The sequence below is a fragment of the Nesoenas mayeri genome (genome assembly GCF_963082525.1).
Source record: "Nesoenas mayeri genome assembly, chromosome: 14".
Classification (NCBI taxonomy): domain Eukaryota; kingdom Metazoa; phylum Chordata; class Aves; order Columbiformes; family Columbidae; genus Nesoenas; species Nesoenas mayeri.
The window spans coordinates 10199797-10219029 of NC_137556.1; the positions used below are offsets into that span (position 1 = coordinate 10199797).

Sequence of the window (19233 nt, forward strand, 5' to 3'; positions counted from 1 at the left end):
AACGGCACAGAAATTGTAAAGGAAAGCAGATCAGTTGTCTGGATATCTCCCAACAGCTAATACGCTCAAATTGTAATCTAAATGTCTTTTTGTTTTGAATTGTCTGGGATTAGGGTTGGGAAAAGACTCAATTATTCTACTCAAACTCTTCTGAATTATTTATGAAAACCAAATAAAGGATAAATTGGGCACTGATGAACCGAGGACCTGGCGGTGAAGAGGAAGCTGGGTACCAGAAAACAAGCAATTTTCCCTCAATAGGAGTGTTTACTGTTTCTCCCGGGCCACAGGAGCTGACAAATTGTCTCCCAGGCCAGGCTGCATCCCTCCCCGCTCCCCCTGCAGCCCTGGCCCAGCTCCATCCTTCCCTTCCAGCCCGGCAGCGGATCCAGCTTATTGCCTATCGATCTGCCGGCCATGGAGAAGACCAAACGAAGACGTTCACTTTATTACCTCTGCTTGCTCGGGAACCTCGGGCAGGTTTCAGCGATGCTCAGAGATGCATCGCACCGATGCCCAGGGGACAGCCTCACCCTTTGCTAGCATCAGCTTGAAAGATGGGGAATGAGGACACAAAATTGCAAAATCCTGAGATATTTTTCCCTTTGTATTTCCAAGAGAGAGGGACCAGGAGTCCGTGTCGACGTGCTCATGCAGCCTCAGGCAGAAGAAAGGCACAAGGACAAAAGCTGTGTCTCAGTCCTCGTTGATCCCGAAGCCACACGGGTGAGCAAAGAAAAGAGTGTTTCATGTCAGGGCAGGGTGAGAAAAAGGCAAAGAGAAGGGAGGTGCCCAGCGCTCCCCCAGGAGCTGCAGGAGGGAGGCACACCAAAGCCATTGCATTCCCCAATGATACATCAATATTTTTTTCTGTAATTTTCTGTTGTGAAGCAAAGGCTGTATAGATTTACTCTCTAAAAAAAAAAAAAAATAAAAATTCCACAAACAAAACATAACACATCTTCTGATTTTCACGTCCTAAGGCTTCACTCCACTCCAGCATGGGAAGGATGCTCCTGGGGTTATGGAAGGGACCTACAAGGCAGGCTGGGAGTCAGCTCCCCTGTGAAGAACAAGCACCTTGTACATGGGGCATCCCATCTCACAGAGGATCTCCTGCTTCACCCGCCAGACCTGCACCCTGAGATGGCTGCTGGGGACCCCCAGGAGCTCTCGCATGGGCCAGCATCAATTTGTCCAACGTTCAGGCAACCTTAGACAGAAACAGCTCCCCATGGGAAGAGATGCTGTGGCACATTGTGCCTTGCTGTGACAGGCACCCGTAAGGAACCATTAGCAAAGGATGCTTTGTGGCAGCATTCCTCCTTCCTCTCCACCTCCTCCATGGCCAATCAGCCCCTCTCCAAGCCTCTCCAACACCTTTCTGTGCAATCCTCTTATCGATTTCCAGGTTCTTTGACTCACTCACAAACTCCTCTAATAAAGTGGCCCAGCAATCTCACTGCCATTCAACTCCCACTTTACATGCTCTGCCAAGGACTCAGCTTTTCAAGTGGCTGCACCGTAGGTCTGTGCTTGCCAATTATCCCCTTAGCCCCAAATACCAACCCAAAAACACCACATTCATATCCCACGGTAACAACTTTCCACTTGTATGAAACCAGCTGCTGGGTGAGAGCCAAAAAATGGTATCTGTTTTGGGCTTCAAATCAAAACGAGAAGAAATTTGTCTAGCGCTGGTTTTAATTAGTTTTTAAAACTGCAGTCAGCCCAGGGACTGCTGGGCAGGATCCGGATTGTGGCCGATGAGGCAGCACAGCCTTGGCATCCCCAATACAGGTGCGTGGTCGGGGCGCTGGCTCCAGCCGCCTGCTGCACACCCACCCAGGTGAAAACCAGCTCCGAAGGGACCAGGCGGCTCAGCCAAATGCAACCAGCCCCCTGCACACAAGGTTCTCCGTGCCAGCGGGAACTGTGTTACACATTCTCCCCTGCATCTGCACCCAGGTGACCTTGGGGCTTTCAGACCTGGCTCTTGGGGCAGAGGGACACGGGCCATCCCTGCTCCCAACACTGGGATGGATTACAGATTTTGTTTATACAAGTTCATATCCTAAAACTTTTAGCAAAACCTTTCCAAGCACTGCACAATGCAAACAACTGGTTCGATAAGAGAAATGAAGCCCATCGTTCACAACCCAAGCGCATGCTCTGAAGTGTAACATACTTGCTAAGGAGAGGGCAGGCAGGAGAGGTGGGACCAGCCACAGCCCGCACCTGAAATCTCAGATTTGAATCTGTTCCCTCCTATAACCCACCAAATCCGCAGTCCTCCCCTGACACCCATGCATCCGCAGCTGCGATGCGGGACCTCACACAGACAAGCTCTCCGAGCACCGTTTTGAAGGACAGGCAGCAGCAGGTCACTTCACGGAGGACATGGGAGTGCTTCTTGACACCAAAATAACAGTTTTTCTTTAGGTTTTGGTTCAACATTCTCTTTCTCCCCCCAGCTGCAGTCCTAGCAATTGTGTCCCGCATAACCCCCTCCAGCCATAGCCCCCTCCCTCCATCCACAGCAGGACTGGGGGGATGCTCCCTCCTCATTTCCAGCCAGCACTATTAGCCCTTCACTCTCTCAAGCATAAAATTGTTTGTTTTAGCTCATGAGTCACAAGGATTTTGAGAGAAAGAGAAAACAATGGGAAACAATGGGAGCCCTGGGAATAGTTTTTGGTTGTACAAACTGTCTTCATATCAGCTTGAGTCGGCACCTCTGTGGGTGCAGCCCTTGGCTGCCCAGTCCCACTGCCCTCTGGCCTCCCCAACCCTATTTCCCTGCCATTATATCACATTTTTCCAGCCCTTTGCAAAGTGAGACGAGCTGCAATACCCGGTAGTGAGGCTCTGAAACATGGCAATGCCTGGTGTGTGCTTGTCGGTAGCGATATTATCTGCCTGTGGGGAAAAAATACTTACTCTCGTGTTCATTTGGGAGCCAGCCGGCTATCTCTTCATCTAGTCTTGTTTCCTCTCAAAATGCTGAATGTTAAAGATTCAATGAACAACGGAATTTAAAATAGGAACAAGAAGCATTTTTGTCTGGCCCTTCTCAGCATTTGGGAGACAATGGCAATTATCTGTTATCCCCAGGCTGGCTTGGGAAAAGTGACAAAGCTGCTGCAGTCAAACCTTTCAACAGAGACAGATTTTTCTCCTCAACCAGCCCAGTAAAAAAAAGCATGTCCAGTCTTGCTTGGCCATACTCATAAAAGCCCTTCTTCAAGCATGGAGAGCCCAAGGACTACATTCAAATTGCACTGAGCCATTATATACCTCTCACAGGGAAAAAAAGACAAGATCCAATGCACTAAGAATTACTTTTTAGAAGAGAAGCAACAAGGATGTTTGCTAAAAGGGTTAAATCCTTGTAATGAAACAAAGTCATCTTTCAAAACACGGAAGTAACATCTAAACAAGACAAGCAGAAAATAAAGTAAATTGTATAAATTTGTGGTTTCCCCTTCATCTTGAGCCCTCCTGCAGCTGCGGCCCCTCATCTCCGCAAGGTCCGGGCCAAGGGAGAAGGGCGGTGAGGATGTCCGGGAGATGAGCAGAGACGAGACTGTGCAGGGCTCTTCAGCTTCGAAAGGGGACGGCTGGGGGGTGTCAGGCAGGTGGCTTGATTGAAAAAGCAGGGGTTTTCTTTTTCCCCCAAAAAATAGACTCTAGCAGTGCAACTCATTGCAAGGTAGTGCTTTGGATCCTAAATAGTTCAGGAGCTCATGACTAACACACGGGCTAAGGCAGTGACTCAGGGAGTCCCCAGGCTGCTGATGGCTGGGAGCTGGCGCATAGAACTGGCATCATTACACACTTGCCTTGTTCTTGTATTTTCTCCTTAGACACTGACAACTGTTCCCTGTCAGAAACAGAAGAGAGGGCTTGATGACTGCAGTCTAACCAGCGAGGCTTGCGCTCACATCCCCAGCAGCCCTATAGCTGGGGGCAGGACTGCGTTAATGTGCCACGAAAAGAAGCAGAAATCTGTACTTCAGGCACATCTTGTTCCCCGCTGCACATTCGGCATCCAGTACAGGGAGCACCCAAGCAAGCAAACCCCTCTCTCCAGCTCCAGGGGCAGGGAGCACAACCAGCATCTCCTTGCAGGGCTCTGGGGATGGGTACTGGCCACTATGCTCTGTTTGAGGCCAAGTTCAGTGACAAACGGGCTCTAACAAGATTAATTAAAATGACCAGATTGGGGGACTGCTATCACTGTGGATACAAGAAGCTGTTGGCAGCTGCCCGTGTCCATCCTATGGGCAAGGGCAGGAGAGCTGTGCCCATGCCACCACTGACATCGCCCCCAGGTCTCTGCTGCCCAGGCATAGGGTAGGGGAGGACAACTGTCACCTCTGCAAGGGAGACAGCTGGGACGGAGTTGTGGTGCCTGGGATACATCAGGAAAGAGCCCAGGCAGAGCCCCGTGACAGGCACAGATAAATATAATCACCCTCCCTAGCAATGGCCCCCTTCACGGATGTTTACAAACAGCTCAGTACTTTTCCAAGTTAAGAAGCTTGTTTTTCCAGATGCCTTGTATCGGGTGGTTTTTAATGTGTAGAGTTAATCCCTTCTCACAGAGTCTTTCATAATAAACATCACCCCCTGACCTGGCTAATAACTATGTAACACTAATGCTTTTGATTTTTTTTTATCTCCTGCTCGGCTTGTCAGGGGGAATGCAGACAGCAGCTGGGTAAGAAACGTGGACATGACTTTGAGAGGAACAGGACAGCTCAGTGCTTCCCCATGCACACAGACCTCCCGCTGCTCCCCCAGCATCACCACTGCTCGGGCTGTGCCAGGACCCTCTGCACCTGGATGGCAGCTCAGCTCTTGACAAAGCTACAGGAGTGTGTAAACCTGGAGGCAGAGTTACTGTTTGAAAAGGCTTCTTCAGCCCCAAAATGTCTGGGGCAGATGGCCCAGGGGGGGTGGGTTAAAAACCTGATAATACATCCATCACAGTCTCAATGTCACCCTCCCGTGGTTTCCATCCTCAATGAGATGGAAAGGTACTGCGAAGAGGAAGGTATTTCGGCATTTCACGTGAAATGGGTTTGACAGTGGAGTGGTTTATGTTTCACGCTCCTCAGCACTTGCTCCCGCGGGACACAATGTCCGTCTTGGTCCATGCCTGAAATCCTCCAGGGCTCCTGTGAGAAATCCCCCAGGACATCCCAAACCCTGCAGCATTTCACAGATGGCAAACAGCGGATCCCACACATGGACCCAGATGGATTCACACATGCTCCCAGTAAGAGCGGAAGTTGGGTCACTCATGGAAAAGTTTGGAAGATGCTGTCACAGAGGAAATCCATAAACTAGTACTCACCAGAGTGAGCTCCAAACCATTACCATGCACTGCTATGGGTCTTGGACCTGTGTTCAACCCAAGGGACAGTCCACACTCTCCTGACCCCTGTTTGTACCTGGAGTTGGACTCCAGCAGACCCGGATCCCTGCTGCCATGGGGCCAGGGGAGTAAAGCTGAGATCTGGACCAGTCCCATCTGCTCAGGTTCCCACCACGCTTTTGTAAAAGACAGTTTGTCAGCTTGAGCATCCTGGCTGAACTCCAACTTCGGTAATTACACACTGCCTCCCCAAATTCCCCAGGAGTTTCAGTTCAGCTATGCCATTGGAGTTCACCTTCTGTCCCAACTGTTGCTAACCCAGGCGTTATTAAGCTTTTACTCTGCTTTATTTGTTCCAGAGCTACACTGCACTGAGAACCACCCTCTGGGCATAATAGAGCATGAAGCAGAAGGGAAGAACCTGGTCTCCGCAGTCCTACATCTGACATCTTCCCAGATCCCATGGACTAACATCCAATTTTCACTCCAGCTGTTGTAGAGCAGCAAAACCTGCATCTGGGTCTGCACATCCTTCACAAAGTGCAGAAGCGTTTTCACTTGGAGTCTTGGCTCCGACTTACATTAGCAGCCAGGTAAACTCCTAGCTGGCTGATAAAGCTAATTAATATTAAAGACAAAAGAGTGTCTGTAGCAGTGATGCAGAAAGAGATCTCCCAGTGCAGACTCTTTTGGAGGAGGATTTTACTGGGTAGCAGCAGAGTGGTATGTGTGACACTGCTGGTGACAGGAGTGAAATGAAATCCTCAGACATGCAACGAGGTCTAACGCTGGGCATCTCCACTGGACGCCTGACAGCACCTACACGGCTAACCTGGTGCCTTTATGGACTCAACAGGCACAGCAATGGGCAGATATTCAGGGACAGGAGGTAACAGTGCCCCAGGAAGAGGAGATGCTCTAAATACTTCACCTTTTCAGCAGGGGACTCGGGTCACAGAATATAGCCCCTCACGCATTTCAAGAGACACATCTATAATCAAAAAATGACATTACCAGTGCTAATGTGCAACTTTCTGACAGCCTTGTCAGCAGCCAGTGACATCTGTACCCCTGGTTCTTCACTCTCTGGAGTGTTTCCAATTACCTCAGCTGGTAATTACAGCTTTTCAGCCCCGCTCTTTAACCAAGACACAAGCAACTCGGACCTTCTAAATCTCTGTCCACTGACAACACATTAGATATATCAACGTAAATCTGTCACAGCAATAAGAACTAAGTGCAGCTGTAATTCAGGCAGCGACCACACGAAAACCTCAAAATCTCTACTCAGCTTGATGCAAAGGCAGGACGGAACGTTAGAGAGGTTTGTGCTTATTGGGCCACGGCCTCCGGAGAGGTGCAACGTGAGGGCTTGGGGAGGAATTTACAGCCTGAAGCCAGCATTAGCCAGGCCAGCTTCACCTGCTGCTAAACTTAGCTCTGTTTGACTCCGGACCCCGGTCCAGAGGAAAGGGAATGTGAGAACGATGTTCCTCTGGCTTTGCTCAGGTTGCTCTTGAAACGAAGAGGACCAGGGCTAAACACGGCAGTTGCTACAACAGCAGCTCATGCCGAGTATAGTTTCCATGTCTAGTGGAAATGTATCCGAGGCACGCAAGGGAAAACAGGGCACGGCATCATCACGGCACGGTCCTCAGGGAATGCAGCTCCTCCTGACCCCATCCCAGACCCTACACTGCAGAGCTGACAGAGGGGACCTGGGTGATGTCCTCAGGGTGGGCAGCACTGCCCGGGCCAGCAAGGGCGAGGGAAAACCCTGCGGCAAGGTCAGACACCAATAGCCTTGGCTTAATGCCCTCGAGCCCTGTGACCGGAGGAAGCCGACACAACATGATCTCCAACCCAGCTGCACTGTCTTTCATTTCACAGCTCTCTGCACCTCCCACTTCTTCACTAGGACGAGCCTCCACACCACTGAGCACCCATCAGTGCTACGACCTGTGGCATTAATGAAAGAGCACCCAGGTGGGCACCCAAACAGGGAACCTTAGCACGTAGCCATCACGATACTGTCCAACCTCCCATTCCCAACAAACTCAACCTCTTCCCAATTGCATCAACAGGGATGGAGCGGGCACAAGGACCCCCCTTCCTCATCCTTCATTCCAGATGCCCGCTGGGTACCTCCTCCTGCTCTTCTGCACTGTGGGGTCCAGCTGCTCAGAGGATGCCCTGTCCTGGCACCCACCTCCCACATTCACGGGCATGCTGGCTGACACTGTGCTTGGGCAGGCACGGCCCCGGGGCAAAACTCTCCTTTGGCAAAAGCCCACATACCTCAGAGGGCTTCTTCTCCTTCTGCCGCGACCAGGTGGATTTGGTGTTTGGAATTTTGGAGCATCTGGAGGCAGATGTGGTGTGACCTGCAACGAGGTAACAGAGACAGGTTACCTGGGAAAGAGACAAAGCTTTTTCCATATCTTTGTCACCAGCCCCACTGCCATTACTACAGCCTCAACCAACACTTTGGGTCAATGTTAAGAGGTGACAAGACCTTTATATTTGTGCATATCCGAGGGTACCTCAATGAAACAGGTGAATGTCACTTTCCTGCTGCTATAGATACAGAGGCCGCTGAAATTTACGAACACTGTTTTCAAATGCAGACATCAGAAATGAGAAACCCAAAGTCATGAATAAGAACAGCTTCTAGGACGGAATGAGCCAAGGCCCATTCCTGGAATCAGGAATTACGGAGATAAGATCAAAATTTTCTAACAAGGCTGCTTAAAGACAAGTATCCAAACTGCTTAAGGGCTTCAGTCCCCATGGTCAAAAATACTGACCAGACTGGGTATAACTCCTCTGCCACTGTCAGGACTAATAACTCCCACACCTGTGTGCAGTTCAGCATCAAGTGAGAACCATGAAGCAGAACACACCGAGAGATTGCACCTTACACTTCTTGGCAGTAAGAGAGCATTTGCTTTGGGGTTTGGGATCACTTTACTCTGGGACCATTATGAATGGGCTCTCACCATCCTGTCTGCAGCAGGATCACCAGCACCGCTACCACCTGAACAAGGCAAGCGCAGTTGAAGCCTGAAATGTGCTGTGACCATTATGTTATTAATATGTATTTCCAACCCACAGGTGTTACTATCACTTAAAAAGACATGAAACCTATATGTATTTAATAATAATATATAATAAACTAATTATTTAAATCCTTTTACAATAATGCTGGCAGCTGGATCTTTTCCATAGCAGGATCCCCCCATATTCCACTATATAAAAATGTGGGGCTGCAACAGATGAACTACAAATAAGCCTATTTAACACTGATTTTATCCTTGGATGGCTGAATAGGAGGAAATAACACTGTGCACATAAGCAAATGCCAAACATGATGGAGCCACACATGAAGGACTTCAGAAGGGGTTCAGAGCTGGGGCCTGAGTTTGCTTGAGAGACTGGGGTTGTCCCCAGTGCGGTACCAGCACAGTGGGAAATGTCCCTCCTCCACCAGCTCAGGCAGTTGAGTCCCTCATGATCCCAAATACATCTCACATGCCTTTTTTTTGCTTGCAGTGGAAGAGGCATTAGTTCACTTTGCACTCTTTACTTGATAAACCCACTTTCTTGTACTTCACAAAATGAAGACCACACCTGATGGCATGAGCTGTTCCCAAAGAACAGCTGCTTTCCTGACTGCAGCATCAGGCTCCGTGTCATCGAAACAGACTCCAGGTAAATGCGCTTTTTTATTATTTCAGTACATAACAGGACCACATAGGCAAAACCCACTGTAGAAGTCCCTGTGCTGTAGACACCAGGAAATGTTGCTTTACTCGTTGAGCTGCTCAAACCATTGCAGCAGCAGATCCACCATTTCTACTGAGAGACTGAGCCACTAATTTCCACCTTGCCTCCTCTTCTCAACATATAACGTGGTGCTGCAACTCTGTAGACTTAGATAACACGCCACCACCATCCTTCCCTGGCACAGGCATAAAAAAAGGTCATCGCTTATTTTACAATTATCCTGCAGGAGAGCGTTTGTCAACAGCTTAGGTATCACCTGCAGCATAAATAGCCAAGCCCAATAGAGATAAGGCCACGGTGTTTAACACCATGATTAAAGATGCCTTACCCCAAAAGGCAGAGCAGCCACTAGCACAGCTTGGCTTGGGAAAGCCTCTGAGCTTCTGGGCAAGAGGGGACGGGAAGTTTGGAGAACGGCTTCCAAAACAAACCCCTTTCTGAGATAGAGATGTTTTACTTTACAAGAAGCAAGCAGTGTTGACAGAGCTTGAAACACTTTCCACAGGCACAGCCCAGACCCCCCCTCCAGGGCTCCAGCAGGACAGGGGTCCCCTCCATCCGCCAAAAAGCAGGTTCCCCTTGGCAGTAGTGGGGCAAACTCCACTCACACTGACAATTTTTTTGGCTAAAGCTGTGGGAACAGCAGCCAAACCCAGCAAGATCAGCCTTTCCATAACCCCTTGTAATCTCCCCATCATCCTGTTAAGAAAAAGCCCAGAAATTTAGTGTCTTTAGCAAAGCCCCTTTCGTTCTCGGGTATCCAGCAGCCAGATCCTGTAAAGCGTGGACAGCAAATTCCCAGCACGGCCCAGATGAAATTACTGTGACATTTGTAAGAAATCAAGAGCAACTAGTAGGAAACTCCAGATCCCAGACGAGGGATTAGACTAGTGCCTGGAGGGTACCGAACACTAAGGCACTGCGGTATGTCTGCAGTGGGTGAAACCCAGGAATAAGTGGGAGAGGAAAGCGCTCTATTTATAGCCAAAATTCAGCACATTTGCACATGTTTATTGTTGAGCACATGCTTCTGCGCTTTCCTGAATTATGAAGTGAGGCAGACGTTGAAAAGCAAGCGTGGGCTTGCAAGCTTCGCTGGCTTGAGCCTTATCCCTTTCCCACACCGCTCTCCAGCTTGCAAGAAGGGAACAAGGCAGCTCTGGTTTTACCCTGACTCTGGCAAAAACTTCCCTTTCCCCCAGTACAACTCAGTCAAGAGTTAACTGGTCTCAGGCTGCAGCTCACAAGAAAGAACAACTTGTCTACAAAGGGTGTTTGCTTCGTTAGCAGATCTGCAATCAGCAGGTCTCCCTTCACACAAGGCGAGGGAGACGCTCTCACCAGTTAAGAGGAGCCACAACCAGGCATTTAAATTGATATCAGCTTGCTGCTGCACTTCTGACAAACCCAGCCCAGTGCACAATTCATTGTGAGGAGACTTCCCAGTAAATGCAGCTTCCTCCACTCTTTCCAAAGTAATTATTCAAGCGTTTTCCCTGCTGGAGGTGAACAGCTTAGTTATCTCGTTCAAAGCCTTGAATTAAAGGTCTTACTGTCAGTGGTGTCTGAGTTATCACTGCTGATGGAGTACTTGCGTCGTTTTTCTTCCATCTGTAACAAAAGAAATTGAACATTAGACTTAATGCCCAGGAAACTCATCTCAGCACCAAATCACTGTTATCTCTGAATATCTGCACACTGTGTTGTCCCAGCACCAGCCAGTACCTCCCTCACAACAGGCAACTACACAGGGGCTTGAAAAAAGGAAGAAAACAACCCTCACAGCACTTTTTTTAAAACTTGAAGGGTGTCAGTGTTTCTCTACCAGCCTTCCCAGCTTCTAGGAGGTACAGTCAGCACACTCTGGTCACTCAATTTGCCTGCACAGGATGCACAACCAAATGTCCTTCTGTCGGAGGATGCCCCATGGCAGGGGATGCCCCATCACGGACCACGGAACTGCTGGATGGGACAAAAGCCAGGACCAACCATCTGGGCTGCAAATCTGAGAAGCGCACAGATGGAAGAACGGAAACTCTGCGGACTCTCAGTATGTCTGCAGGGGAAGTCCACGCATCGGGGTGCTCAAGAGGACCCTTGTGTACAGTGAGATGGGGTTTTACCCTCTGACTCATCTTCCCACTCAGGTGGTTTCTCCTTCTTTTAAGACTTTAAGACACGCTTCCCATCACCCAGAGCTGCTCTGCCCGCTCTGGCACAGCCGTACAGCCCCTCACTGGCACTGCAGCTCCCAGGGGCTGAGCAAGTGCCTTCTGCACAGCTGCTGTGACTCCTCCATCCTCTCAGAGACAAAACCACAGCAGCGGGTACCACTGCATCGATTAGGAGGATACGAGACCAGTTTCAAGCTTGGCTGCTGATTTGCTTTGTGAGTTTGGACATGCCACAGAACTGCTTGAAATCAGCACATTCTCCTCAACTCGCCCCTCACAAACCAGGCACTCTGAACTGAAAGTCAAGTACCTGTACCAGGACGAGGAAAAGAGGGAGGAAAAAGGGGAGGAAAAAGGGGAGGAGCCTGCCTGTGTGGTCAGTCCCCAGTGCAGGGTTTTAGGAGCTCTGGATGGAAAGCTTCCTAGTACTTTCAGAGATATTTTGTAAGAATCCAGGGTTGTTAACATGGCACACACACCACCGCTTCCACAAACACTAAGTAGGAATTACAATAAACTAGTGGTTTTGTGTGGTGTGCTCACAGCAGGTACTAGGGGCACAGACTACACCATGCCATTTCCCCCAAAACAATAGGAAAAGTTCCTTAGAAGTATATAAACTCCTTGCAATTCCTGTATTTTATAAGATATGTTCTCTATTTTATCACACCATTATAAGGGATAATACTACAAAGTATCATAAACATTTTAACTATCAGTGTTGTGGTAAGGCATCACCCTGTCAAAACATGATTAAAAATGTTCCTCAAGAATACAGCAATATCAACCCTTTCCCCCAGTGATTCAAGGGGAAACAGATGTTATTAAACCAGCTTTGTTCCAAGTAGTCATTAAAATTTGCTTGGGGAATATGACGTCCAAGACAACTCTAACTGCAATTTATTTACTTTTAGTGGAAATTCTACCTGAACCTTTTGAACTGGTTCCTACTGGTTTGAAGTGGCAAATAGGCTTTGGAGCACAAAGCTATGCTTTCATGGATTCTGGAGAGCCTAGTCAGAGAGATTAAATAAGCCAAATTCAATGGGGAAAAGAAACACCTGAGCTGAAGCAAAGGAATGCTGCCCATAGCCCGGGAGATTTCCAGTGTTTCCCATCTTTGCCTTTACAGCAAGACAGTGTCACTGACATCACTCTCCTTCCAAGGGAGGGAAAAAGGTCTATGATTAATGCACAGCACAGGTGTCAGGATGCTGGGACTAGTTTTAGTTCTGCTAAATGTGAAAAGATCCACTGATCAACCCTTTAATCAAACCTGGTCCCTGTACCCTGCTCCTGTCCTACTCCTACCTACACAACACACTTTTACGTGCTCACTATGTAACAGTATGAATTTATATCCACATACAGAACTGGTTCACACTATAGCTAAACAGTGGCCCTACTTCAGTAAATCATTTTGCCACTGTTTGGCAGGATTCAAGACAGCATCCTCTGAAACAAATTGCATTTCAATTGCTCTGAATGAAATTCTGGGTTGAGCAAAGCACTGACACCTCTGAACACAGCAGCTCTGAAAGGCAGTGACCGCCTGGGTGGAGGATGGCACACGATGGCCAACGAGGTACTGCTGGCCTAAAGGGAGTGCAATTTGGGGCAAAACCCACGGAATTCAATCAACCCCTTGCAGAAAAGGGTTAACTTCCAGGCAGTGCTTAGAAGATGCTGTTTTCCAAGGGACTCATCTTTTTGAGCAGGCAAACAGTAGTAAACCTGCATGGTACTTAACAGAGGAATTTACTGTAGGAGAAGGGTAATTGGGCCATTTCCCCACCTGGAGCACAGGGTTATAAAGTCTGATGGTGAGTGGGCAAGCTATTGCCTCCCGACACCCCTTCAGCACCCAGTGCAGGGGACCCATCGCCCACATCTCTTGCACTCCCAGGGCCAAGCCTTGCAGGGAGCAAGCTCTTGGGACCAATTCAGTTGGTGTACTGGTAAGCAATTAAAGTCCCACAAAATACGGTCTCTGCTCCAAAATGAATCGTTTGTTTACATTAGAAGCTAATTTCACCTTTAACTGACCCACTCCCCACATGGCATCATTATTAAAGTCATAAACAAATACCAAAAAAATTTGTAATACTTTGGAAAGGTCACTGTTAGGTCAAACTTGGCCCAAAATCTAGCTTTTACAGAGCCAGAAACCAAGAGAAAGCTTTCTATGTATGCTTGCTTTAAAAATTCAAACAGAAACAGATGTGGGTTTCTTTTATAAACAAATGAACATCCCCCTGAAGTGTCTGCAACTCGAATCCACAGACATAGTCCTGCCTTAATGCCTGGAAACTCAAAAACGGAATTGCTTGCAAACTAACACATGTTCAGCATTGCCTTTGTTCAAGCTGAGAAAGGCAGATAAATGCTAAAGCAAGGAAGATGATGGCCCTCCATCAGCCTAAACAAATGTAAATCACCAGGGCTTTGGGCAAATTAGCCACAGGGTTGGCGGTAAAATTGAGATGATGGCTTCAGGCTGCCCGGTCCTGCCTCGCAGCAGGGGAGGGCTGGAGAAGAGCTTTTGGAAATGCAATTTTGCCCAACCCATGTAAGCTGGGAGCAGCAAAGGCAGCAGCACTCTTCAGCACCCCCACAAATGTGTGTGCCCAGATCCTGAGCTCCTGTCCTCACTCCCATCCATAGGAAACCAAAATGCCTGATGCAACCTTCCAGCCAGCAAACAACTCCTTCCAAAGGACTCCTCGCCCTCTGTGAACCCCTCCAGGATCCCTGTGCTCTGGGGAATCCGCTGACGTTTCCCAGCTCCCTGCAAACATCAGGTCCACGTGGGATGTGGAGCTCCTGGTGGTATCACAGCACCATGTGCAGGGGCTGTGTGCAAGACTGAACCATTCTGGATTGTAGCAAGCGAACTGGAGAAATTCATACGTGCTTGTGCACACAGGGAACAGGCACAGAAACCTGCAGAAGTTGTGGATTAAAAAAAAAGTATTTGGTCATCACCTCTTCCCAGCGCTCATCCGCACTTTAAGGGATGCGCCGTGCTCGGTCCCCCTGCGCCGTCACCTCTGACGCTGTGACAGTTGAGCAACACCGGCGGAATTCTGTGCTCTGTTTGTGAGCTGCAATGAGACTGCAGAAAACCACTTCCCTGTTTGTTCTTCCAGCACAGAAATAGGAACACAAACAGAAAATGGTGCCCCCAGCGGCACCCGCGCTGCTCCGGCCAGCCCGGGGCCCCGATCCCACGGACCCCGCTCCACTGAATCCCGGTCCCACACACCCCTAGTCCCAGCGCCCATGCCCGGCTGGGGGACGTGGAGTCGAGGGGCTGCTCTCGATGCTTCCCCCCTGCCTTAACTATTTATCTGCTCTGTCTAGGAACACCAGCAGGTTGTTCGAAAGTATAATAAGGGCGGAGGGCTGGAAGGTCCTAGCCTTGATACCGTAGAAGGGTTGTCCCCGCCGGACTGCCTTTTCAATTAACAATTTTGGAGCCAAACGCTGCTATAGGAAGCTCTGAGAGAGCAGCAGCATCCCCCGATGCAGGCACAACCCAAATTTCACAATAACAGAAGAACAAACTTTTTGACCCAAGGATGCGCTGTGCCAACAGACCATCAGCAAATCTTGGTGCGCAGCCCCTGTGTCTCAGAGGAAGCAGCACTGACCTTTTCTTAATCTCTGTGGTAACCCTGCAAAATGTAAATCCAGAAAGCCACGGTCCTGGTACCCAGGAACAGTCATTTTCTGCGTGGCGGGAGCCTGTCCCGGCCAGCTGGGGCTTGCCTGCCCCTCCGCAGGCTGCTGTCAGCTCCAAGGTCTTCAGCAAAATCTCAACTGCCCAGGTGAAGACAGAGCCATCCCTCCTCTCCTCCACATCAACTCTGCATGCTGTCTTGGCTCCCTGGGGCAATATTTAATCTCATTTAAATTTAAAACAAAACAAGCCCTCCTCTACTTCCTGTGCTTTGCCTTTTTCCACATTTTAGAAGGGGATTTTTTTTTCTTTAGCACTCACATTTATAACTTCGCTTGCCTCTTCTAACTTGTTACCCTCTAATTATCCCTTTTTTTCTTCAGCAAGCCCAGGCAGAGCGCAGGTAATCAGAAAGGTTCCTGCAGGCGCTCGGAGCCAGCCCTGCCTTGGGGCAGAAGGGAGCAGGCAGGGACACAGGGGCAAGGGCAGGGACATAGAGCAGGGACACAGGCACTGCCCCATCCTGCAGGTCTCTCAGCATCCACAACTCAGAGGAAAATCAACAGGAGCTACGGGCACTCCAAACTTTGTACCCAACATCCAGAGAAAGGCAAAGACCAGGTCTTATTTTAAATTACCTTACTTTGAGGACCACCTATCCACCAACTTTCAGAACTTGGTGCCAAACACTATCAGCAGCCACCAATACTTTAAATGAATTGCATCTCCCTGCCTACAGACCTAATGTGTACCCTCCCATCCTTTGCTCTAAGCCTTCATTTTTGGACATAAGCCTCAATTTCCCCAGGAAAAACAAACTTAACCTTTGATTTAACCTTTCTGCGAGCTATTTTTACTTCTATCTCAAGCTTATTTTAACCTCAGTAGCCAATAAATGCTTAAAGGTCAAACACTATTCCTAAGAGCTTGGCTCCTCACCCTTGGGATAAAGGCTGAGATCCTTGATTTTTCCCAAGCAAATCCCTTTCTCAGATATGTCCCAGCAGTAGGAGGGTCTAGGCTCAAACCCGTACGTAAACAATTTTCACTGAGTGCTGAGAGAAGCCGGGAATTTTCCCTGTGAATGCCATCCTTCCCTTCCTACTCAAAAAGCGCTCAGGATGTACAGGTATGGAGACATATATATACTCCCCCCCCCGCCCAGTTGCATCCAAGCTTGATAATTCAGCATTCCCCCATCTTTGCAGCGCTTCCCAACTTCCAGGTCGCTGCTTCCATCCCCAGAAGCCGAACAGCCGGAGCGGGAGGATGTGAGGGTCAGGGCGGCAGGTAAATGCGCTCCTAGCCCCGCATCCTAAAAGCGAAGCGGTCGCCGCGCTCAGCAGGTGGGGAAGGGGCTGGAGCGGCTGCGGGGGCGGCGCGGGGCACCGGAGGGAGCCCGGGGAAGGGGGGAAGTCGCCCCGCGGGACACCCGGTAGGGCCACGGGGGATGTTTTCGGGCCCGGGCGATGGAGCCCTCCCCACCCTGCATCACCAGCCCGGGGACCCACGGCGGGGAAAGCCCCGAGGAGCTGCGGCCGGGAGGGAGGGCAGGCGGGAGCCGGCAGCCGCCACGCCCCCGGGCACCGCCATCCCCGCGCAGAGTGCGCGCCCGCGGGCCCGCTGCTTCCCGGTCCCGCGGTAAAGCTGCCCGGCGGCGGAGCCCCCCCCGCCCCCGGTGCAGCACATCGGCCCGAGAAGCCGCGGTGCGAGCCCCCTCCCCCAGGCGGGCAGGGCGCGGGGCAGCTTCTGCCGCAGTCATTAATTTGGAAAATTAAAAAAAAAAAGGCGAAGCTGCGAATCGACCCTTTAAAAGTTCTTGTTTACATTCCCGCTGCCTCCCTCGTAGACTTTAAAACAAGAGTGACCAACATGCGCAATCCACCCCTGGAAATGCTGCACATCCCCCGCCTCGCAGCCGGGAGGGGGGGGAGGAGGGAAAAAATAATAAAAAAATAAATAAATACAAGCAAAGCAGGGGGAGCTGCAAAATAACCATCCGCTGCAAAATAAGCCCATTCCCGACGCCAGCCCCGCCGAGCCTTTACCTTTGCCAGGAGAGTGTCCTCCAAGAGTTGAGGCTGTCTCTCGGGTTACGGGCGGGGAGCGGGCGGGGGGCGGGGGATGCTCCCGCAGTCCCCGGCCGGGAGAGCCCCCTCGCCGGCTCAATCCGGTGTCATTGCCGGGGCCGCGCCGCCCGGGCCCTCCTTAGGAGCGCCCGCCCGGTAACTCCATGGATGCGGCCCCGCTCCCAGCCGAGATGGCCGCTCCGCGGCGGCCGGGCGAGCCCTGCCCGCCTGTTTCTCTTTCTTTTTTTTACCCCGCACTTCCTCAGGCTCTCCTCGCCCTGCCGCCGCTCGGGCTCCGGCAGGGAGGCGGGGAAGCGACTTTCGGAGCGGGGACGGATAATGGTGGCGGCGCTTCCACACCCCCCTCTTCCCCCTTGCTTCTCGGCCGCCCCAAATCTTCAATTTCTTTTCCTCCTGCGCCTTCTTCCTTCCCCGGGCGCAGCGGCAGGGCCAGGTGCGGCCAGCGCCGGTCCCATCCCGGGCCGTGCCGCCGCCGCCGCCCGCCCCGCTCCTCACCCCCCCGCCGGCCGCCGGGGCCCCATGGCGCTGCCCGGAGCCCCAGAGCCGCACGCCCGGAGCCCGCTCGCCCCGGAGGCGTCCGGCCGGCCCCGCACCCCCCGCACACGCTCACACTCTTTCCCTCCTCTTCCCCCCCCCCCAACCACCCCCCCGAGGCACCCCCCCGCTCCCCCTCGCCGCGCTGTGCACAGGCGTACACGGGGCCGCTGCTGCAACCTTAAAAAAAATATGCTTATACTTAAAAAAAAAAAAAAACCTTTTGGCGCCATATTAATGACGTACTTAAAATTTGCCATTTCTCCTGCGTCAAAAAGACGGTTCTTGCCCAGCGCGGAGCGGGCGGGGGCTGCGGCGTGGAACCGCTTTCCACCCCCCCGCTTTTCCGCGTAGCAAAGTTCCGCGGCCGCGGGGCGGGCCGGCGGCGTGGGAATTGCCAGGAAGGGCCGCGGTGCCTCCGCGCTGCTCGGCGGCCGCTCTGGAGGTGCTGAGCGCCCGCGGAGGGGCGAGCAGCGACAGGGCTGGAGATGCGGCTGCAGCAGCAAAGCCCCAGCCGGGGCGGGGCGGGGGGATCATCCCCCCCAAACTTCGCAGAGTTTCCGCGGAGGGGAGCGGAGTGACTCCCGCACCCCTGCCCCTCCCGGGGTGACCCTGCCGTGTGCTCCCCAAATGGATGGTTTGGGTTCACTGTGGCTCAGGGCTCCCTATTGTCAGGAGTTTCCCCAGGATTAAAAACAGCACAGCTGTCAAGATGATAGAAACGGTGTCTTAAATTAAAATCATAATAATTGAATGGAGCAGTCTATACAACCTACATCTTTCCAAACTCCCAAAGGCCCTACAGTAAAACAAATTGCAGAAGTTGCCTTTCACTGTTTCAAACTATTGCTGCAGATTAAAATTCAGGTTAAAGACAGTCTTTCAATCGCAAACTTCTATCATCTCTTAAATTCGTTAAGCTGGTCAGCTCTGAAACTGAATTGCCAGTTGGTAAAACCCATTGAGACCACAGCTAGAACCACCACAGCTGAAGTAACCAGATGCTCCTCCTGTACATCTCTGTTCTAGGTCCTTATGATTTGCGAAGCTTGAATGAGTTAGGCTGCAACTTTCACCCTTGGCAGCCCATGGTGGATGTTTTTCCTTTTTTTCCTTTGACTCTTCCAAGGATGAAAACAGAGGAGTGTTGCTTGTGTCATTTTGGGGTTTGCTGTGGTTTTTTGGATTGTAACTCTGGAAATAGGGTCTTGACATTTGGTATGAGGCAGCCTTTTATGGTCTTCTAGGTAAACCCACCCAAATTTGTTATGTTATTAGTCTTTGAAGAAGAGCAGCTTGCAACACATGGCAAAAACATCCTTCGTTCTGGCTGCTGAAATCTCTCAAGGTGCTGCTCTTGGGGCTCTCTCTCGGCACCCTCCCAGGGAACAGCAAACTCCAGCCCTCAGTTAAAAAAGGCGTTTTCTGGTGGTACAAAAGCAGTGAGACACATGAGCACAGTGTCAGTCCCCAGTACCTTGGTGGGCACTGGCCCCCCGTGCTCCAGAGACTTTCAGTGCCCGGGCTTCATCTATAGATCCCACCCCATCTCTGTGTATCAGCTGCAGTAAGGGATATTTTGAA

General features: G+C 50.8%; 1 protein-coding gene across 4 annotated transcripts in view; it reads right to left on the minus strand.

Moving 5' to 3' along the window:
* Positions 1-18259, minus strand: part of JADE2 (jade family PHD finger 2) — a 78853-nt gene extending 60594 nt beyond the window's left edge. The window contains exons 1-4 of one of the 4 annotated variants that reach the window (XM_080352928.1): positions 17074-18259; positions 14329-14458; positions 10723-10780; positions 7682-7767 (exon numbers count right to left, since the gene is read on the minus strand). In XM_080352928.1, coding sequence (XP_080209054.1) covers positions 7682-7767; positions 10723-10780 — 144 coding nt within the window. In that variant the 5' untranslated portion in view covers positions 14329-14458; positions 17074-18259. Of the gene's footprint in view, positions 1-7681; positions 7768-10722; positions 10781-14328; positions 14459-14996; positions 15067-17073 lie in introns of those variants that run through there. The other 3 variants (XM_080352925.1, XM_080352927.1, XM_080352926.1) reach the window with 3 other exon arrangements.
* Positions 18260-19233: the final 974 nt, after the last annotated feature.